This window comes from Magallana gigas, chromosome 7 (genome assembly GCF_963853765.1).
Source record: "Magallana gigas chromosome 7, xbMagGiga1.1, whole genome shotgun sequence".
Classification (NCBI taxonomy): domain Eukaryota; kingdom Metazoa; phylum Mollusca; class Bivalvia; order Ostreida; family Ostreidae; genus Magallana; species Magallana gigas.
Window position 1 is genome coordinate 357377 of NC_088859.1, and position 24660 is coordinate 382036.

General features: G+C 34.1%; 1 protein-coding gene across 1 annotated transcript; it reads left to right on the top strand.

Moving 5' to 3' along the window:
- Nucleotides 1–24061, top strand: LOC105334825 (S-phase kinase-associated protein 2). Its single transcript, XM_066066180.1, has 11 exons — nt 1–146; nt 541–697; nt 917–1055; nt 1615–1723; nt 2130–2244; nt 2397–2443; nt 3617–3751; nt 19516–19614; nt 20045–20172; nt 22932–23094; nt 23497–24061. The coding sequence occupies exons 1-11, from the start codon at nt 73–75 to the stop codon at nt 23690–23692; spliced, it is 1362 nt and encodes a 453-aa protein (XP_065922252.1). The 5' UTR covers nt 1–72; the 3' UTR covers nt 23693–24061.
- The last annotated feature ends 599 nt before the right edge of the window (nt 24062–24660 follow it).

Below are 24660 nucleotides of genomic sequence, written 5' to 3' on the forward strand. Positions count from 1 at the left end.
TATTTCAGTCAATACAGGAACGAGTTACTGTGCGCCCTTTTACTAAGTTGGCGCTAAAATTAAACAGAGAATATGGTGAACTCAGGGACCAAAAGATCTTCAAGGCATATCACATCATCAAAAGAAAACATTCCGCTGAATCGGAAGTATGTTAAAAATGGTGTAGTTAATTTAAGACGATAAATATGGATTGTAATTTACAGAGATTTGGTTTGATTTAATGCCGAAGTCTAACTTTACAGTGTAAAGTTAGACGTCAGCATTGAATCAAACCAAATCTCGTGTAATAAGGGGTGGCGTTTTATAACAATTTAATAAGACAAGTAAGCAAGATCAGAAATGAAGTTATATAGGTGTGCGTGGTCAATAAACAAAATACTGAAAATAGCATTTTAAGGGCATAACATGAGGTATATATGCTTATAAGAAAGGGAGATAGTAAATTTGACATCTTGAACAAATATCTCCATAATGAACAAAATGGACAAGATAGACCAATTGATAGATTCTTTATTGACTTTCACTCTTATATTATTCCAGGAGATTCAATACCAGGGTTCGTCCAAAGAAGCAGTATGAAGTGCCGGTCCAGGAGCTGGGATGTGATCTGTTATCAGAAAGCGGGAGTTCAGAGGAAGAGAACCTGGAAATCACGCCTTGTGTCCCCAGTGAAGCCAACGAATCCCTTTTGTTAAAGGTCTTATACTCATCATAAACAAGTTTCCCTGTTTGCTCCTACTATTTCAACCTAAGATTTCAAAACAAAACTGAAATTGAAAAAAAGCCATTTAATTGTTTATTTATTCTACCATCTGAAAAACAAAATTTTGTCAATCAAAATATCAATGATTCATACAGTTTTATAGTCCCAGATGATATCTCGATTTTGATTATTGTACATGTATTTTTATCAAAGGCGCCCAGAGTTTTACAGAACAGTCAAAGAGACAATATACTAGTAGATTTGGCGTTACAAACCATCAAACGCCCGTCTAAACGAGATGTCAGTCAGCACGATACAGCTAGTTACCCAGAAATACCTCACAATGACACAGGTAAAGAACACTGCAGCACATTAAAAATGGCATTGTGTGTGCATGCATACAATGTAAATAAGGAAACGTTTTAAAGTAGAAGAGAATTATACGAGTGTTTTTTCTCTAATTTAAAGAGGGGCCTATGGTTTTGAATTTGGAAAAGTTATCAAAGTTTTGATTAATTGGGGAAAAATTAGCATTATTGTATATATTGATATTTAAACTATCAAGTGAATTGAATTGTTCAAATACCATTTCTCGTATAACTATTAATTTTTTGTGTTCTTTTCTTTCACTCTTTAAAATCATAAACAATTCATTGGGGGGGGGGGGGGGGTCGGGGTCGGGTTGGTGGTGTTATTTTTAGGGGGGGGGATCCGTTTGGGAAAAAGAAATAAATGAAATATTTGCAAAGTGAAAGGGACAAAATTTGAACCTAAATTGATTGTAGAAAAATTCCTGAAATTATGATTAGAATTTGCTATCTGAATGACAGTTTTATATTAAAAGTTAACATTGTTATCATTTGAAGAATTCAATAAACACTGAGATGATGATAGCGTTAACACTGTTACAGATTTCTTCAGCAGCCTGTCTGACGAGATGATCCTGCGCATCTTTCACTGGTTACCCAAGTTCACGCTCGCTAAGTGTGCTCGAGTCTGTCGCCGCTGGAACTGTGTAGTGTAAGGCTATTATTGAGTTTGATACTCAGTGAACATTTAGTTTTTATACTCAGCTCAGGAACACCTATGTTTCTCACAGTACTAGTGAGATAATGGACACAATTCAAAGTTTTAATTGCTGTAGGGTCTTTTATTAAAGAATTGATATCAACTTAAAATTTGTTTGCCTTTTTTGACTTTTAACTAAATGGAAAAAAAATGTTGCCTATCTATCTGGTCTTCATTTTGTTTTACATCACATTCTGTTGGAATTTTATTCTGTTTTGATAGAAAAAGAAAATAAACAGACTGTTTGTCCTGGCACATTATCTTTTTTTGTCTTTTACAGATGTAAAAGTTGGATAGAAAAGTAAATGAACAGACTCTTATTATGTTTCGGCAAATTAATTGTTCTTGTCTATTACAGAGGCGACCGGTCTCTATGGAAGAGGATAGATCTGGCCAACAGAAGAGTTACCTCCTCCTGTTTAGGGCTGCTCCTTCATCGCGGCGTTCAAGTCCTGCGCCTCACAAAGACAGAGGTTGGTCATTCCTGATGTCAAGTAGCAATTAATAAAAAAGAGTAAATTGCAAGTTGCAGTGACAAGTAAAAATTCCTCCAGAAAGAGACGCCAAATTCAGTTGTCAAAGAATGTGATCATGAGTTTACTTGATTATTGTTAAACATTTGCAGGTCACGGAGGATGGGTTTGATGGATACTGGAAGGGGGACAAAACAGGGTAAGTTTGTTAAGAGAGACCATTTCTGGTCCATCCACTATCCACAGGACTCTGGATTGTTCAAAACGAGGGCCACTGAAGGGCCCCTATTTTAATTCAAAAAGGGTACCTTTTTTCAAAATGAATGTATTAATTTCCCCAATTACCAATCAAATTTAGAACATATTATGTGAATATACAAGAGCTATTAAATTTGCTTTAGTGTTTCTGCTAATAACAAAGTACCGGTAGGAATAAAGTTTAGAGCAAAACAATAAAGATAAAAATTTGGTAAAGTGCTGCCAATTTTCACAGTAATAACAGTCCAGAGGCAAGTTCAGCAGCGCGAGTGTTCTTGAGCGCTTCCCAAAATTCCCTTTACTTATAACACAAATTATGGCGATTGATCGCAAGCACCTGCTCTGCTGAACATGCCTCTGGACCACTATAACAAGATGTGAAAGGCCAGGGGTCATGCCATCACCTTCAGACTTTGTCGTCTTGTTACAGTAAAATTATCACTGGTGTTTTATAACAGTTAACTGTAAACCAACTTTTCCTCATGACAACTTTATTTTGTAATTTACTCTAGATAAACTGGTTTAATGTGACTAAATCTCATGATCAAGATGCAAATTATCTAAAAAATAAAATACTAGAGATGTTTGAAGACTGGTATGTGTGAAGAAAATTTTGTGAAGAGGCTCTTAATAAAACTATTTATAGTACTATATTAAATGAATTCACTTAATAAGGATCGCACAGGCTATAATACATGTATATTTATCCTCTCCTAATATTAAGAACAACAAGGCTTTTGTGAAGGTAGAAAAAATTTCTCATATGTGAATAAAAGTTGTATTGCTAGCTTCATCAGACTGATCTTTACTGTTTTGTAAACACATACATATATTACTATTATGATAATATATAAACTATAATAGCCTTTAGACTCTTAAAGTTATGAAAATGTTACAAAAAGTTATGTAACATCTCTTGATATATTGCCATCCTTTTATAGAGAGAGGAGGGGGGTTATTTGTGTATGTTCATGATTAGCTTCAATTATCTGTCCCGTGTGTTTCCGTCACTTTTTCATAACTTACACCATACCTGTCAAACACCTAGTTAAGTGAATGTTACTGTACCTGTCCTATTACCTAATGTGAAGTTGATATACTTAACTGATTTCAGCTTCCAGTACTTGCAGTACCTTGATCTCAGTCTGTCCTCAGCCAGCACAAGGATAATGGGACATTTATTTACTTCCTGTCAGAATCTGAAGAAACTGAGTCTGGAGCTCTGTACTATAGATGACAATGTCGCCACGTGAGTCATCAATACCAGTCAAATAGTAGCAATATTTATGTTATAGATGACAATGTCGCCACGTGAGTCATCAATACCAGTCAAATAGTAGCAATATTTATGTTATAGATGACAATGTCGCCACGTGAGTCATCAATACCAGTCAAATTGTAGCAATATTTATGTTATAGGCAATGTCGCCACATGAGTCATCAATACCAGTCAAATAGTAGCAATGTTTATGTTATAGACGACAATGTCGCCACGTAAGTCATCAACACCAGTCAAATAGTAGCAATATTTATGTTATGGACGACAATGTCGCCACATGAGTCATCAATTCCAGTCAAATAGTAGCAATATTTATGTTATAGACAATGTCGCCACATGAGTCATCAAAACTAGTCAAATAGTAGCAATATTTATGTTATAGACGACAATGTCGCCATGTTAGTCATCAATACCAGTCAAATAGTAGCAATATTTATGTTATAGACAATGTCGCCATGTTAGTCATCAATACCAGTCAAATAGTAGCAATGTTTATGTTATAGACAATGTCGCCATGTTAGTCATCAATACCAGTCAAATAGTAGCAATGTTTATGTTATAGACAATGTCGCCACGTGAGTCATCAATTCCAGTCAAATAGTAGCAATATTTATATTATAGACGACAATTTCTCGCATTATCATCTGTTCGAGAATGGTTTGTCCAGTGTGAGACAGCAGTGCGAGATTTTTCTGTCTTACACTGTGTATTATTGCGCCGCCCCAGTACTACTTTAAAATCATAAACAAATATCGTCTTCAATCGTAAACAATAAATCAGTGTTAGATTTAAACCCGTGGAAACGTAAACTTTCATTTAGGCCAATGAAAACTCAAATACGATTAAAAAAACACTTGGCCATTAAACATTTTGTGTGAGTATTTTGAAATGAAATGGGAGACCAGAGAAACTTGCAACATATTCCCTACTGAACTTGACCCCCTCTTGGCAAACTTTTTTTGTTAGTGTTCGCACGAAATCGGGTGAAGAGTATATAAGCCCTCTTTACTCTGAGGGGTATGTTGGGAAACTTTAAAAGACACTTTAAACATTACCACTACCAATATTCATTAATTACTACCTCAAATTTTGGGCAGTGCAGAGAGGCCCTAAAGACAAAACAAAAGGATTTAAAAGCACAGGAGAGAGAAAACAAACCCAAAAAATTTGTCTGTTTAACACCTGAAGAAATCAAAAAACATTATTGCACTGAACAATTGGGTAAAGCCACCCCCACCTCTTTGATAAACACCTTCTGGTTTAATAACACGCTCTATTTTGGCATGCGAGGGGGACCGAACACCACAAAATGAAATGGGGTGACATTGTTCTAAAAAAAAAAGACGAACAATTCCAGTTTGATTATTTAGAGTATAATGAAAGGGCCATGAAAACAAGAACAGATGAGGATGTCGCCGACAGCTGGGTGTGTCCCCCTTGCACATATGCAACCCCCGATAACCCTGAAAAATACCCAGTATCAACTTATGTGTTGCATAGAGTTAAACGGCCAGATGGTCATTCAAAGCATGATGACCCATTTTATATTTCATTCGTTACAAATGAAAAACGGCCGAGAATTCAGGATAGGTGGTTTATTAGTAGCCCAGTAGGTGTCAACAAATTAAATGATATCATCAAAAAATGTCAAAAAATGCTGGCTTTCCGGATAATAGAAGGATTACAAATACAAGTGTCGGGAAAACGCTGGTACAAAAGATGACCGACTCTAATGTCCCAGACACATTACAGGTTTATGTAACGGGTCACAAAAACATTCAATCGCTGGACAATTTCCGCATAATAAACGATACACAGAAATACGCAATCAGCAGCATTCTTTCAAAATCCTCATGCAAAACTTCTTCATTGGTTCTATTTGCAAACACTGCACGAAATACCCCTTGGCTTGATACATCAGCAGCAGCCACGTCCTCGTCTACAATGGTAGATGTTCAACCATGCTTTGAAAACGCCACCATTGAAACTCAAATAATCAGGTCACACAGTGTTCCTTAGGGTTTTTGTAATGAACAAAACTTGGAAAACATGAATTATTGGTATTTTGTATACCAGGTAATTAGATTGTACATGTTATTAAAGTTGCACAATTATCGATAAATTTAGCCAGTTTTTTAGCAGAAGGATAATTTATTTTTATGCCCTCCTTCGAAGAAGGGAGGGCATATTGCCTTGCTGCTGTCTGTTGGTTGGTCCACCAACTGTTTCCATTCATTTTCTTCGCAAAGGATGCACATATTGAAGTGAAGTTCAGTATGCAGGTTTATCATAATAATATCTAGGTCAAGTTTGATATTGGGTACGATCGAGCAAATTTTCAACAAAGTTATGACCCTTGGACGTAGAAAAATTCCAGTTATTTGTAGTTTCCGCTCATTTTCTTCGCAAAAGATGAACATATTGAAATGAAATTTGGTGTACAGGTTTATCATGATAATATCTAGGTCATATTTGATATTAGGCACAATCGAGCAATTTTTGATAGAGTTATGGCCCTTGGACGTAGAAAAATTCCAGTTATTTGTAGATTCTGCTCATTTTCTTCTCAGAGGGTGCACATATTGATATGAAATTTGGTATACAGGTTTATCTAAATAATATGTAGGTCAAGTTTGATTTTAGGTATGATAGAGCAATTTTCGACAGAGTTATGCCCCTTGGACTTAGAAAAATTCCAAATATTTGCAGTTTACGTTCATTTTCTTTGTGGATATTTCGTAGGGAGGGGGGCATAAGTGTTTCACAAACATCTCTTGTTCTTGAAGAGTTTAACATCACCTGTAGAATTAAATACATCAAGTTGTGGTTACAGAATAATACTTTAATGATGATATACTGAAATCAAACATATATTTCAGACACTTAAGAAATGGAACATTAAAACAAAGCATATTTTTTTCTATCAACAATTAGGTGCTAAACATACAAGATAAATCAATCTGTTTTCAAATTAATACTATCAATGTTTTTCAGTTATCTTCAGGATTCACTTTTTCCCGAATAACACAATTTCACACCTTCTTGAATTTATATCAATATTCATACACAAAACACACATATTATTTTGCTATTCCTTTTAATCTTTTATTGACTGCCTCATTTCCAAAACTTATACTAACCCTTTCTGAGTTCAAAGCTGTTGTTTTTTTTAGTAGATAAAATGCAAGAACTATTTTTAAAAACTGTTGCTCAAGAAAGGGACACGGCCTATGAACCTCTTGTATAACAAGGTTTTATTATATGGGTTAGGTTTAGGGTTAACCCTAACCTTTTTGTATATGACTTTCAATGTGGGACTGTTTATTTACCAGTGTGGCGTTAACTGAACCATATTCTGTATATTCTTCTCAGTCATCCAAATGGTTTTTTTTAATATAGTGCTCAAAAGTCTATGTTAATTGTTTGAACAAGTAATCAATAATCAAGATCATTTATTTACTAATAGTAGCTTGCAACATCCTGTATCCTACTCTGTGTAGCAGTTTGTATGTTGTTCAATGGATACTGTGTGAGTGACTGTTGGTAAGAGTATAGAGCTGCCTGGAGGTTCCCTGTGATCTGTTGACAGATCCCCAGGATCTCCCAGGAGATGTCTCTGTCTATATAATCTACATACAGTCCCTGATCATGGTGGACTAGGACCTGTAGCTCATCTAGAGCTGCTTGTGATAATGTTGTACCAATGTGTCTGTAACACAAGAACTCCAGGAAGTGTAACATTACAAACAATGGGATAAATAATGTAAGCTCTCTGTTCTGTAGAGCAGACTGTTGTTCTGGTATTAGTTCATTGATATAACAGATTTTGTTGTCCAGTAAGATATCCTTTGCCATGGCCTGTCTCATTTTGGTAGCCCAGGACCGTCCCCCTACAGCCTCTATATATCTCTCTCTGTCTGCACGTACCCTATACATCAGATAAGGCTGTGCTAACTTGACCTTTGTCATCTCTATAACAGATAAAGCTTCCCTGTATCTGAGTGTCTTGTAATAATACATGGCAATGTACAACATGTCAGAAATACACCCAAACTTGGCTGCTAATTTCAGCATATGACAGGATATTTTGTCTGCAATATACATCTGTTTGTTGGTACTTGAGTTATGAAACATGTATTCTAATGTGAAAACAATATTCTGAATGACATAGACTGTAAGTGTCTGTAATGTGACAGCTTGATACTGTGTCAGTGGTGAATCTACCAACTGTTGTATTGTGTGTAAGGCTTTGATAAGGTAAAGTATGCTTCCACATGAGTCTAATTCAGATACAGTACAGGACTGTAAGAAAAGCTCTTTATCATAATCAATTTCACATCTCATGGTACTCTCATCTGTACAAACAAAAGCTCTAGGATTGTACAGGACATCAATGATGTAGGACCTGATAGAGGAACTCTGTAACAGACAGGCCAGACCTTTCTTGTACAATTCATGTAACTGTAGGAACAATCTGTTTTGTGCTGAGCCATGGACCTTTGTCAGAAACAGGTTGTTTTGTGGGATGAAAAAGTTAGGACAGATCCCCTCATACACCCATTTTAGGAGGAGTTTAGAGCAGACCCAGAAACCGGCCAGGAGATTTTGTGGACACCAGTGAGGTAGTGTGTTTTGTTGAATTGCCCAGAAAACTGTTGTCTTCATGTGATAGGAACACAACAGTTTATTTCTTTCTTCTAAATGATGATTGATAACTTCTTTTAAAAATAGCTTTAACAATCCATAAATCAAAAACTGACTGTGGTTCATTGCATACACACATTTCTGCTCTGCCTGAGAAAATGATATTCTCCATTCCTCATATTCATGAGATCCAAGTGGGTGTCCTATTGCTACAAAGTGACATCCATCTCTTACGATGTCATTCACAACATCAGAATCTGGCCATGAGTGACATCTGTTTATCCATGACAAGGCAGACATAGGCCAAGAGTCGCAAACGAAACACCAGGCAGTGTCATATTCTAGTCTCCCTGCTATATTACCACTACCACAGGGACCATGTACAGTAGAATTAGGATATGCAAATGAACAAGTTAACTGTCTGTAAATAAAACTAGATATATAGACTCTGTCATTCATTCTGACACATGCTGAATGGACTTCTCTGTATGTTGTTGGAGTCAGTAACTGAAGTAGAGTGAATCCTGGTGGACTCTCAGAACTTTCAGAGAGAATCAAGGTTGTATTGGCTGTGTTGTAATACTCAGACTGAGACATGTCCATGATCACTCGGTGGTTGTTTGGCCATAGCATAAAGTCAATATCTGATCCCTTCAGTCTGAACCCTTCTCTTTTACTTCCACTCACCATCTTAATGACCCCATCATAAGGTGTCACTTGTCTTACCACCATCTCTATGATGTCCTCTGTCTCCCTCCTGATAGCCACCAGTTGTGAGGTCCCCACTATCTCACACAGTCCCACAAACACTGACCCTGACATGTGCTCCAGCTGCTTACATCTTTAAGAATTAAATGTATACTTATTTAAAAAAATCAACAGTTTCTAAAAATACATGTTTTTGAATTAAGCTATGATAAAATTGAAATGTCTTTTCCAACATATTATAAATTGGGATCCACTTGCGTCAGTGTGTGTACCAGTTAAACAAAGCTTGTGTCAGGTTTTTGTTTACATATAGATTGTTGGATAGAAAATACCATATCAAGAATAAAACAGAATCTGACAATAACTTACTAAAATTATTTACAATAATTTCAAATTTTACTTGCACCTCGAAACATAGCTGATTGAAGGAGGAATTTAACAAAATAAATCTATTTACACAAAAAAACACGCCACTAACCTTATTTAAAAGAAAACAATGTTACATAGTTACATATGCAAATATATTCCTTTTATGAAAAGTATATTAGATGTTCATTCGTGTGAAACTTTTAGCACATAGAAGTAATAATTGGGGTCACAATGATCAAACTAAGAGTTTATTGTTTGACCGTCCATTGTTATGAATGCAGAAAACTGAATGTGATCAAAACTTCTAAGACGCCCTTTGTGCTTCACAGGATTTGATCATGTGACCAATAAAGTTCATATCCAGGTGACTTTTTTTAAAACAATTTATAATAGATGACAATATTAATAAGAGAGGGGGAGGGGGTTAGAATAAGAATAAAATTAGACTTTTGGCTAGCAAAGATGATTTGTCTTCCCCAAATCTTTATCCTTTAATTTTTCCTTTGAATAAATACACTGAAAATCTTTGTTTTTAAAAAGAAACACACACAGTTTAACATGTATGATATGGAAGTATATAATATAATTAATGATTATTTATGTGGTACTTATGGAAGACACCACTTTTTATGTCTGAACGATATCTTATTGAATATTCTTAAGAGTTTCAGCTCTTGTATCTTGAAAACACTAGGAAATAACAAATACCCTTTTAAAAACTTCATATATATTCATTTTTTTGTTTTATTAAATAATGATTAATATTAGAATTTTCTTAATTTCAGTAATGCATTTAATGTTTATAAAACTTTAATATTTTCTTTGAGAAAGTCACTATTCAATTGGATCGAACAGCTGAAAAAAAAAAATTAAAAGTAGAAACTGGTAAAAATTATTTGGGATTTTCATAACCAGGAGTTATCATTTGTAACACAAATTATCTCTCTATTAGAGCAGATATACGCTATTTAACTAGTCAAAAAGTGGTTGGGGGGGGGGGGGACTTCATGTTTATTCACCGTTTAATATGTAAACTTATGAAAACTATCTGCTGCAAGAAGAAGTAGGGGAGTATGTTAACACTATATTGCCCCCCCCCCCCTTTTATGCCGTGCGTTGGCCATCTACTAATAATAAATGCAATTGCTTGCAGTGAAGTGCTTTAATACGTGGTTTCAGGAAAACACAGCTGATATATGTGCATTATATTTTCCAGTGAAGTGGACATGCAAAACAATCATAAAGACACGTCTGTCCACCTCTATAAAGAGAATTTTTCATTCTATCAGTAGGTCGAAGTACAAAGGTATGCATTATCCCTACGCATTTGCACTGATCATTGGCGGACATTACTATACTTCCAGTTGATGGATTTCATTTAGATTAATTATTGATTAATTTTCAATTTCATCATGCGAATTTAAGACATAATAGATTAAAACATTTGCAACCTAGCCTTTGCATAATTTTTTGCAAATAACTTGCAATCATTTTTATGCCCCCCCCCCCCCCCCCCCCCCCAAGAAAGAAGGGCATATTGCTTTGCTGCTGTCGGTCGGTCGGTCAGTCCACCAACAGTTTCCATTCATTTCCTTCGCAGACGATGCACATATTGAAATTAAATTCGGTATACAGGTTTATCATAATAATATGTAGGTCAAGTTTGATTTTGGGTACGATCAAGCATATTTTGACAGACTTATGTGCCTTGGAAAAATTTTAATTATTTGTAGTAACCGTTCATTTTCCTCGCAGATGTTTCCAAAGGAGGGGGGTATAAGTGTGTTACAAACATCTCTTGTTTCATTTAAAGTTGATCGACAACATTCACGTTTAAATTAATAGTTCATTCCATTCTTAAATATCCATGTTTGTTTATTCCAATTGAAAACATGTTTTTCATGTGCATGGCTGATTGATATTAATTTTTCTCTTGGGCATTTCTTTTTAAATTCAAGTTAACTTTAATATTCTTTCACATTTTACTATATATTTGTTTGTTATAGATGGTACTTAAATACATTGATAAACTATGTATTGAAACAAGTTGTATTTTATTCTATACCAAAATTAAAGACCATAAAAACGCTAAATTGGTTAATCTAATTATCTGATAATTTTTCTCTGACAAATTGACTATCCGATTAAAGGGACTTGAACACGATTTGACTTAAAATTTTCAAATTTTATTTTTCCATTTTCAATGTTTATACTGATAAATATAGAAGATTATAATGCTTTGTCAAAATTTAAACTCAAATATCAAGTTATAAGCAAGATACAGACTTTATAATTCTTTGTTTTGTAAACAAAGCTCGAATATTGTCATTTTTACATTTTCGTTGTATTGGTGTAAATTTCAATCAAATGTAACTTTTTTTCTGTTGATAATAGTATTTTAGAAGATATTGATTTGGTTTAAATTGTTTTTTACAAGTCATTTTGTCTAAGAAATGATAATTCTCTACATTACATTTTTTGTAAACAACTATAAGACTCGAGCTTTGTTTACATAACTATCAATTCTTACCTCTGTATCTCGCTTGTAACTTGACTTTAACATTTAATATTTTGGTCAATCATTTAAAATGCACCAATAAACCATTTTATACATAAAAAATAAAAATAAAATTTTTGATCTCAAATCGTGTCCAAGTCCCTTTAAGCGGAAACCTCGGTAAAGTACAATTCAGTTAGATAAAGGTGATAAACGGTGAAAGTAATTAAAAGGTATATACAGTTACAGAACCCCAAAAAAACTACAAAAAGTGTGTTTAAGCCTTGAAGGAAAAAGTATGTCTTATTTTAAACCGAAAACAAAGTCTAATTTCGATGAAATCTATATGATATATATCACTGAGCTCTAATTTCAACACTGTCATTCCTCTTAACCCTATAATATCTATTTAATAAAATGAATCTGTTTTGTTGAGAAATTCAAATGGTTGTCATTGATTAAACATCGTAGCTGCCTGAATCGATGACCGATGATATAAGTTTCATGAATGCATGGCATTTCGAATGAATGCATTTCAACAGTCTAGCGCGAACATTGTATTTTGATAGAGTGTGTGTAAGAGAGGGGGGAGCAGACTGACCTAAAATCATGACAATTAAAAATAAACAGGTTTTTGACTAATTTGTATCGGTGGCGTTGAAAGCAAATTGAAAGTTGGTGGAGGGGGGGGGGGGGGGGGGCTAGACTTATCAGAAATCTTGCAGAAAGGATAGTCATCATTTTGATGGTTAACATCATACATTTTAAAGAAAGATGTATCTAAAATACAGGACACATAACTTTTCACTAATTGGTATCAACCTTTAAAACAACAATATCACTTTTTATAATAGACTTACATTTGTGAGGGAAGTGTCTCCATTTTGAAGGTCTACTTCTAAGTGGAAATTTTGATGCTATTTTTGATATTATGTGATAATTTCCATTTCCTGAGTTATATAAGTCTCAAAAGAGAATATTATATTACAGGAGTATTTAAGAAATGAACTCGACCCAAGTTATATGAGTATAAGCTGGGTGTGGGCAATTTACGCTTTATAATCCGCAAAGCAGATTATAAAAAAGTGTAAATTGCTCCAACCCAGGTTATACGAGTATAACTTTAGTAGATATTGAGTTCATTCCTTATAATTTAATTTTCTGTAATTTGTTGTACAAATTGAGTCCGTTTTACTTTTTAAAATGATATTAATCTGTTCAAAATTCAAACATAACGTCAAGCGGATCAGTACGCTTTTGATGTTGGTGCCTTGTGACGTGCAAACCAGGTTATACAAATTAAACTAAATTTTTCTATCCAATTAAATGCCGCATTACAACCAGAATTAAATTATTTGAAATTAAATGAATGCTTATAATTTCCTGACTTCATTCTAGATCTAAGACTAAGGACAATTATTTTTGTCCTGCCTAGCTTTCTTTTTTCACTTGCCAAAACTTTTAACACTATTTTCTTATTTTAGTTTGTAAACTCTTCATATTGCAAGAGCATGCTTATTTTCTGATGCACATTAAAATGTACTTAAAGGGGCATGTTCATGATTTTAGTCAAAAATTATTTTTCTGATTTTAAGGTAGTACAAAACAGATAAGCTTAAATTTTCCTATAATTCAAGATTTCTGAAATGTTTTTATTTTGTTCTTTGGGATGAAATCTTTAAATATGTAAAATTTGAAAAAAAATCTGGCCTCACAATTTTTGCCCACATCGCCCCAAATAGACCATTTGAATCTCCTTTCAGTGGAGTGTAAAATGAAATAGTCATTGTTATAATTTCCTATGCCATTAAGTTATTTTTCAAGATATTACAAATTTTTGTGCTGCTATTTACACAGAAGACCTTCTTGTTACTCAAAGACACTGAAATAAATTCTAACAGGTATTTTGAGGTAATTTCTGGTATAATATAAATCAATATAATCTATATAATATATTATAATCTGGTTCAATATAATCTAAAACTAGCACTTGTGAATTCTCTTGTAATACAAAAATATGCAGCACTAATTAACGGTCTCTAAAAAGTAAATTTATAATTCAAATTTGAATAAAATTTAACAGTATAATTGTCATGACTCTGTTATAAAAATATATTAAAATAAAGAAAATTTAACCATTGGTTTTAGATTAATTAAGGTTTAAGACGGAGATGAAAATTGATAAAAATTTTAAGTTAGATGATGTCGTCATATTTGTCCTTTGACCTGTTGATATGACCTTAAAAAGCCTAAACACTGGTGGTGGTTGTGTCCAAATTTCAGGTCTTTACTTTGAAAGGAACACAATTTACGTATTTTTAAATGATATAAGGCTAAATTGCACTAAAGTCATATGAACACCATCCAAATGTATGTTTCAAAATTATCAAAATATGTTGTACCTCAAATTTTTTCAGCCTTGAGTAATTGATAGGTACGATATATATTTTTTTTCTTAAGATAATGGATAAAAATAAATTTTTACATATTATTATGGTATATTTACATTCCACATGTTTTTTGCTTGTTAAGTGTGTTGAAAGCTACTCAAAGGTTAAAATGATGAGTTTTATTATGACGTCACAAACGTTGAATGCTGTAAACTGCAACGTCGCAAGTGAAAAACGAAGTTCACGCTTGTGGCTGTTACTTTGGCTCTTCCATTAATATGAACTTACCCTTTGGATAAGATAGGAATTTTAAGGTATAAATCACATTTGCTGACAAGGCATGAGGTTAAATAGTGTAAATATAAGCAATAAATCATGAATTTTTGAAGTATACAGTCTCATAACTGCAGCGATGTGTGCATACGAATTTTCATAACTCACTAACACGCGTTACTCAATTTGTATGCGCACATTGCTGCAGTTATGAGACTGTATACTTCAAAAAATCATGATTCAATGTTATAATACGTTTACTCAGAATGAAAAAAAATTCACTGATGATACTGAAAAACTATCTATTGTGTGTTATAGAACTTTCATGGTAATGTTATTTTTCACTTTCAAAAATTTAGGTCTATGACCTACTTTTTGAGTTGATGGCCATTGAATACCAGTATTTTTGGAAAATTTAAGAAAATCCCTAAGAATTATACACTATGATTGAGATTTTCTTAACTATGAAAATAATTCAAATTGCTAAACTCTTTTAAAATTGAAATACTGTTTATGAATGGCAGTGACACTAAATAGATAATTAGCACTGATTTTTCATTCACAATTCTTATGAATATTCCAGTCTGAATTTCCTCTATCAGTTTTCAAATTCCTACCCATTTTTTATTCAATTTAACAAAAAACTGAGTGATGATAAATTGATAATACTAAAACATTATTAGTATTAAACTAAGTATATTGACCTTACTCTGCTGGCATAAAATTTGAATGGGTTCAATGATAAAAATTTTGAGATATGGTGTCGTTTATTGTTTTTAAGCTTTTTTAAAGCGCTAAGCATAGCTCAGCGCTTTATTGTCGTTAGACTTCTATTTCCGGTGCAAGGAATAACTGCCCTCTATGAGCAGAAATATACGTCATTTAAACTTGTAAGAGGTATAGGGAACCAGTTATCTGGGTGACGGAAATGGCCGAGTAGATACGATTGGTTTGCGGGGCTTACGTACATCAGCACGGGATGCTACGCAGTGATGAAAAAATATAGTGCGTATTCAGAAGCTAAAATATAGAAAAATAAAATCGATTCTTTGCAAGAAAATGTCAAAAACTGTGATAAATAACTGTTAAAAAGGTATAATTTGTGATTTTAACATATCTTTTTTCAGGCAAGTATCCATATACAAGTCGTGTTCAGCTTTAATTCACATCATCTTCAGAAAGTAACATATATTTAAAGAAATCTGGCCTTCGATACTTTAAATTGATATTCATTAAACATAAACCAAAATTTCAATAAGGCTCATTTCCGCCTACGCTTGCACACAGTAAATTTTCTTAGAACCAAGCTAGGTTAGCGCTTTTCAGTACTTTCAGTACTTTGATTCAATCTTTTTGTAGTGTATGCCATACGCTTATCTAAATGAAAAATGAGATAAAACCAACAAAAAATATGTAAAATTTTGTTGACTTACAAATAAAATCTTAACTTAAAATATTAAAGTATTACCAAAAATATTTCAGGGAAAAACAAAATCTGAAAAATTTAGTCCGAATTTCCTTTGTTTTGCTAAAAGACCAACTTTGTTTGAGCCTTATTCCATAATTTTTTAAGAATATCGAATATTATGTCAAAAATAATTCATTTCATAAATATTTTTGCATCTAGAACAAATTTTACTCATGACATTGAGCTTTATAACAATCCGAATTTGAGAACTCAAACCCTGCATGAGTAAACAACGTCCTTTAAGCTGACATGAATTCATAAAAGCATATGGTCGCCATATTAGTTTCGATCTCTCCTCTACTGCCATGGGGTATATATATACCGGTCGAGAAAGTTACGGTTGGTTGCTTTCCGATCTAGGCATACACGTTGCATGGACTTCTAAATGCATAAACTACACATTGCAGTTAAGTGTTTGTAATAAAGAATAAAGGAAACAACAATAAAGTACAAAATATATTTATTCTTTGAAAGAATTTCCAAGGTACTAGTATCTGTATTATTTTGCACAGACAGTGCTGCCTTACTTCACATGCAAAATCAAACACGTGTGTCGTTGATACAGAGTGCACAACGTCTGCATCTTTTTGAAAACCCCAGCGGCACTAGATCCAACCCAGTAGCTAAATGATAGTAAATCCAAGAAAATAAGAACATAACAGCTGCTCTTTTTCATCGGTTCTATAAAAACGCTCCGTTTCCATGCGATCATTGACATTGCTCGATCACCGACAGTGTGTGGTTGCGCATGTGCAGTGCTATAACATAAACAGAAAAAAGGTCTACAATTATCGAGGATTTTTTTATATGCCTGGATTTCAGTCTCTCTTGTTTCGTCGTTCATTGGATATATTCCTTGTCAGTGCAGTGGTTGTCATATAATTTTTGTTCAAAATGCGTGTCTGCACGTCTTTTCGTCCAAGGTAACTCGTTCGGGTGTATGAAATAGCCGAATGCGGTGAAGCATGAATTATGCTCTCGGCCTTATATAGAGGGTGTGTAGCGATGAGCAGAACAATAGAAAACTAATATGGCGGTAGTCAGAGATAAAAGGGAAATAATGCATATTTATGAATTCATGTCAGCTTTAAGTAATTATTTTGTGTATTTGAGAAAACGTTTCAAATAAATAATTTCAGGGGTGTTTCATACTACATGTACGTTGATATTTACAATGCTTCAGTAAGGCATTTTTGATATTCAACTAAAATTTGAGTGTCACTCGTTGAGTTATAAGTGAGTTACAGAGCTTGAAATTCTTTGCTATGAAAACAAAGCGCTTGTTTACATTTATAATGTTGAAGCAAAATTCCAGTTGTATACAAAGTGTAAAGTGTACAAAATTACCATTTCTCTGACAAATGGTTTGTGGTTAACAAAAACTTACTCAAAGTGTTTATAAATTATAATTATTATTTTAATTATTTTAAAGAAAAATAGCAATATTTAATTGAAACTTATAACAATACAACACGTACGTAAAAAATAACAAAACTCTAGCCTTGTTTACAAAACAAAGAATTTCGAACTCTGTATCTTTCTTGTTACTTGATATTAGACTTTAAAATTTTGATGAAGGATTACAATTGCACATATTAACCATTCTAGACATTAAAATATAGTTAAGTAAAGAGTTATGTCCAAGACATGATGTAGTATCAATATCAATGATATCGACGATATTGTATCGATATCGATTGACTTAATTCAATTTAAAAGAATTTATATATATATGTTCATGACTACAGCTATCCAAATTTAACGTCCATATTTAATGTCTATATCGTAACGATATCGATTTTCTTTGTCCTCAACTGAATTTGTCTATATTCATGTCAATATCGACGATATCATACCGATATCGAGACTCATATGTACACAACTACAGCATTCGATGTTTAACGTCGATATCGACAATATCATATTGATATCGATTTGCATATAAACAGAATTCAATTTGTCCATATTTAACGTTGATATTGCTGATACTGTATCAAAATCTATTTTCCTTTGTTTACAACTTTATTTGTCCATATTTTATGTCGATATTGACGATATCACATGGATATTGATTTGCATATAAACACAACTACAACTCACCATATTTTAATGTCGATATTGTAATGATATCAATTGACATGTACACAACAATAGCTGTATCGATATCAATTTGCTTTTGTGCAGAATGTAATCAAGTACTTGGAAAACTGTACCATGCTTGTCTTTAGATTTGACAATCTAGACGATCACAATAATATCATTTTACAATCCTTAAATACCATTTAGCCGTTCTTCTCATTGTTATTGATTAAAGTTGATTACCGATGATATCAAAAGAAATCATAAGAGTCAATATTGAGAATGATATTGTCATTTTTTATAATATTTGTTTAAATGCAATTGGAAGATTACTATTGATAAGGATATCGTCATTTTGTGTACGATATCGTCAATATTGACAATAAAATTGATTTTGAAACTTCATCAGTGTAAGTTGATATCGATGTTGATATCATCAAGTTACGTACGATATCGTTGATATCAACATCATTATTGGTTTAGCATTTTTCAAAATTCGATATCAATGTCGACATCATATCATCATTTTGTTGGTCTTGGACATGTATGAAGTAAAAGATCAAGTGATTGTAGTTGAAACAAGAATGACTCAAGAATGACTATCTATGGCTATCATGTCATTCTACAGTTTTTTCCTATAGTCTGTCCCAAGATATTTATGCAGCACATTTTCTTAAAGAAATTGATATTTATGAATACCTTGGGGTTCAAACAATGTTCATTCAAAAGTATGAAATTATCCTAAGATTTCTTCTTTGAAGTGCCCTCTGTAGCCTTTCAGGTTTCACTGCATGCCTGAAAATAAAAAGGCTGCGCAGATTTTGCATTGCAGTAGACATGGAAGTGCCAAAATGATAAAGTTGAAATATGTGTTAGGTATTCTGAGTGACTTCCGAATGGAGAAAAGATGTCAACGTTTTTCATAATAAATGTCCGTAAGAAATCTTCCTGTGAATTTCTCCGAGGGAAAAATGATAATATTTCAATGAAGATATCCTGAATATTTTCCCTTTCATTGATTTTACGGTAAATGGAATTCTTTCATAGGTATGTGTATCTTGGGACAGATTATTTGATATGGTCAGTATGTTATCATAAATATAATTATATTATAATAAATAATAAATAAATATTTTGATAATTCATACCTTTTTACTTATCACATTCGACCAGGAACAGCCTTTGGGCCTGTGGTCCTCAGTCTGATATAGGTGTCTTGGGCTGTTACAGGGTGTAATATGGAAAGGATATGAGTTTTTCTTTATATGTCTATATATAATATAACTTCTTTCATATTTGGTTACAGTTTGTTTGGCCAGAACCCGAACCTGCAGGTGTTGAACCTGAGCATGTGTGAGGGACTTAGTACCACTGGATTGGCAGCCATCTTGGGAGGATGTCGACGGTGAGTTCCGCAAAAATTCAACATGAGCATTGAGTACATAATTGTCAATAATAGATCAGGTCTCATTAGTTTGTCACATTATGCATGAGGTTAGGGGTTCAATTCCCAAGATAAGACTTGATTTTTTTTTCAGATTTGTTGGCTTACAATATAAGTGATTAGAACATTGGCACTGTACTTTAGAGACCCTTGAATATCTGTTGATCGAACCTTTTTTTCTTTTACTATTATAATGTAAACTTTATGCACGTGAAAATCATTAAATCCTTTTGTTTTTTATCTTTAAAAAAAATAATGAGTAGAAATTTTAGGCATTAATTTAGATTTATAGCTATTAAAAGCAAATAAGCCTATGTTTTCTGCTGGTTGACTCTTTCTTTATAATGTTGTCACATTTACGATAGAACTGTTTTTGATTGGTTCTGTTTAGGTTGACCTCTTTGAACTTAGCCTGGACCGGTTTAAGGAGACAGAGTGTGGCATACTTGTCAGTTTGTCTCCCTTCTTCTGTCCGTAAACTCAACCTCAGTGGATGCCGGGAGAACATCACTGATGAAGGTAAACCCACCTATACATAGCCAACCTAAATCAGTGAACATCACTGATGAAGGTAAACCCACCTATACACAGCCAACCTAAATCAGTGAACATCACTGATGAAGGTAAACCCACCTATACAAAGCCAACCTAAATCAGTGAACATCACTGATGAAGGTAAACCTACCTATACACAGCCAACCTAAATCAGTGAACATCACTGAAGAAGGTAAACCTACCTATACACAGCAAACCTAAATCAGTGAACATCACTGATGAAGGTAAACCTACCTATACATAGCCAACCTAAATCAGTGAACATCACTGATGAAGGTAAACCCACCTATATACAGCCAACTAAAACCAGTGAACATCACTGATGAAGGTAAACCCACCTATATACAACCAACCTAAATCAGTGAACATCACTGATGAAGGTAAACCTACCTATACACAGACAACCTAAATCAGTGAAAATCATTGATGAAGGTAAACCCACCTATACACAGCCAACCTAAATCAGTGAACATCACTGATAAAGGTAAACCTACCTTTATACAGCCACCCTAAATCAGGGAACATCATTGATGAAGGTAAACCTACCTATATACAAACAACCTAAATCAGTGAACATCACTGATGAAGGTAAACCCACCTATACATAGCCAACCTAAATCAGTGAACATCACTGATGAAGGTAAACCCACCTATACACAGCCAACCTAAATCAGTGAACATCACTGATGAAGGTAAACCTACCTATACACAGCCAACCTAAATCAGTGAACATCACTGATGAAGGTAAACCCACCTATATACAGCCAACTAAAACCAGTGAACATCACTGAAGAAGGTAAACCTACCTATACACAGCAAACCTAAATCAGTGAACATCACTGATGAAGGTAAACCTACCTATACATAGCCAACCTAAATCAGTGAACATCACTGATGAAGGTAAACCCACCTATATACAGCCAACTAAAACCAGTGAACATCACTGAAGAAGGTAAACCTACCTATACACAGCAAACCTAAACCAGAGAACATCACTGATGACGGTAAACCTACCTATACACAGCAAACCTAAATCAGTGAACATCACTGATGAAGGTAAACCTACCTATATACAGCCAACTAAAACCAGTGAACATCACTGAAGAAGGTAAACCTACCTATACACAGCAAACCTAAATCAGTGAACATCACTGATGAAGGTAAACCTACCTATACATAGCCAACCTAAATCAGTGAACATCACTGATGAAGGTAAACCCACCTATATACAACCAACCTAAATCAGTGAACATCACTGATGAAGGTAAACCCACCTATATACAACCAACCTAAATCAGTGAACATCACTGATGAAGGTAAACCTACCTATACACAGACAACCTAAATCAGTGAAAATCATTGATGAAGGTAAACCCACCTATATATAGCCAACCTAAATCAGTGAACATCACTGATAAAGGTAAACCTACCTTTATACAGCCACCCTAAATCAGGGAACATCATTGATGAAGGTAAACCTACCTATATACAGACAACCTAAATCAGTGAACATCACTGATGAAGGTAAACCTACCTATATACAGCCAACCTAAATCAGTGAAAATCATTGATGAAGGTAAACCCACCTATACATAGCCAACCTAAATCAGTGAACATCACTGATGAAGGTAAACCCACCTATACACAGCCAACCTAAATCAGTGAACATCACTGATGAAGGTAAACCCACCTATACATAGCCAACCTAAATCAGTGAACATCACTGATGAAGGTAAACCCACCTATACACAGCCAACCTAAATCAGTGAACATCATTGATGAAGGTAAACCTACCTATACACAGCCAACCTATATCAGTGAACATCACTGATGAAGGTAAACCCACCTATATACAGCCAACCTAAATCAGTGAACATCACTGATGAAGGTAAACTTACCTATACATAGCCAACCTAAATCAGTATCAGAAACAGGCTAACGAGATTACAGTACTTGTAAATTGCTGAGACAATTTGTGGTTAAACACTGTTTTATTTCACTTCTATCTTGGTTTGAGTTGAGCAACAGATTTTACATATTGTAAGGTGGAAGGTATTCGTTTCAAGAGTTAACTTTTCCAGATACTTAATGATACGGAACAGCTTTTCACCAGGTTTATTCCTGACTTGGCGGTGATAAAGCATTGCAATTGGTGTGGGCTACAGAAGCGCTAGATTTTATTTAAATTGCTGATGCATATTATTATGCAAAACCGTTATATTTCAATGAGACCATAATTTAGATAAATGTTTGCACTTCATCTTAACGAGTTATGTTATGGGAATGTGGTGTAACAGAGGTGCTGAAGCTTGGTGCTTAATATTCCTAGTGCACTTTTTTTTTTTTTGGAATCTAATACATTTCAGAAAATATGAAATACTTGTTTGGTTTGATGTGATAAAGAGGCTCTAGGTCATCATGACTTGGTTTATAATATGCATGTTGTGTAACAGAGGTGCTACATTTGACACAGTTCTTGTTATCATGGTTCTGTTGTGTTGCAGAGTGCTAATATATCTAACACAGTTCTTGCTATATCAGGGTTAGGGTCTATTGTGTAATAGAGGTGCTACATCTGACACAATTCTCGTAATATCATTGTTCTGTTGTGTTATAGAGGTGATACATCTGACTCAGTTCTTGTTATATCATGGTTCTGTTGAGTTACAGAGGTGCTACATTTGACACAGTTCTTGCTATATCATGGGTCTGTTGTGTTACAGAGGTGTTACAGCTGGTGCGTGCCTGCCCCGGTCTAATGGAGCTTGATCTCTCTGACTCCACGGTCATTACTGAACAGTCCATCTCCCACATCATGTCTCACCTGGACAAGCTCCAGTACCTGGCCCTCAGCAGGTGTTACAGACTGCCCGTCACCAGCATCAGGTAACACACCTATATATATCGAAATTATTGGCGGACAAAATATTGTAGCTGTTGAAATATTTCTCTTTGAGAATAAGTTCCTTTTTAGACAAAAATTGTTATAGATCAACAAATGGGATTTTCCAATACATGTATATATTTTTAAATTTGATTATTTTTATGTATGCAATGAAGCCAGATCATCACAAAAATGATTGAGGTCATGAACCACATACAATTTTTCCCATGAAAAATCTGTTTTTGCAGTTTCAAGCTTAATTCATTATTAGCTAATACCACAGGGGCCAAGCCCGTTTTAACATTTATTTCAATATAACCATAAATAAAGTATATTAATGTTAAAATGGGCTTGGCCTCTGTGGCTAATACATGTATAAATCTATCATATTTGTTCACAAACAGGGAGTTGTCCTGTCACCCTAGTCTTGCTGAGGTCGAGGTCTTTGGAATGTTTCGTGATGGAACAATGGAACGGCTGAAAAACGAGATGAGGAATGTGGAATTGAACCGCTATCCATTCTCCAGCGTGGCACGACCGACCACTGGGATCAGAATGACCTCACTATGGGGACTAAGGGTCAGGGACAATGCTGTGTAATGATGACCATGGACACGGACAGTGCTATGTTAAGATTTACAGAAATATGATAGGGGATAAAAGATGCCACACACAATGGGCAGCAGTGACAGATGTTATACATATCCATCTCAGGAACATCACACAAACTCAAAAATAAGTAATGTATTTATAGGGTTAGATGTGCGTTTTTTATGGTAGGGTCTGCTATATATAAAAATTTACATGTACCTATAGGCATTTGTTTAAGAAACAAAGTTAAAAAGTTCAGCAGGATAAGAACTTGGTTGGTCACGTGATTAAATCCTGTGAAGACCAAAGGGCTTCTCGGAAGATTTGATCATGTATCAACCAAATTCATATCCTGTTGAACTCTTAACATTGCTGTTTATTATTAAGGTCTTCCGTTTCCAACGGAAGACCTTATAGTGATTGTAAGGTTTTTTATTATTATTATTATTTTTTTTTTTCCTTTTTTTGTCCACAAGATTTCTCGGAGATGGCTGGATAGATATTTTTGAAATTTTCTGGAATGAAAGACAATGATAATATCTCTAGGCGTTTTTTTCATTTTTTCAAAATTCATTTCCGGTCGTGCGTTTCCTGTCCCGCGTTGAAAAAGCTTGTCACCTCGAGATCTAAAAAACGGTAAAGTTTTGAACACCCAAACTTTGTGGGATGATAGACCTATAGCTCTAGATGTGTTTAAACTATTTTTTTTTGTTCGTCGTAACTTCCGGTCGTCACCGGAAGCACTTCAAAAATTATTATTTCTACGCATTAAATTTCTTTTCCATAGAATAAACATAAAACTACAATTCTATACATAAGTTACCTATGCGATGTTATATCAACAAAAAAATTCTACTTCCGGTGAGATATCTCAATTATCTCAGGTAGCTTTTTAAAAACACAATTTGTACCCGCGAGATCTCGGAAACTATAAGCGATCAAGACACGAAACTTTCATGGATGATAGACATTTGATT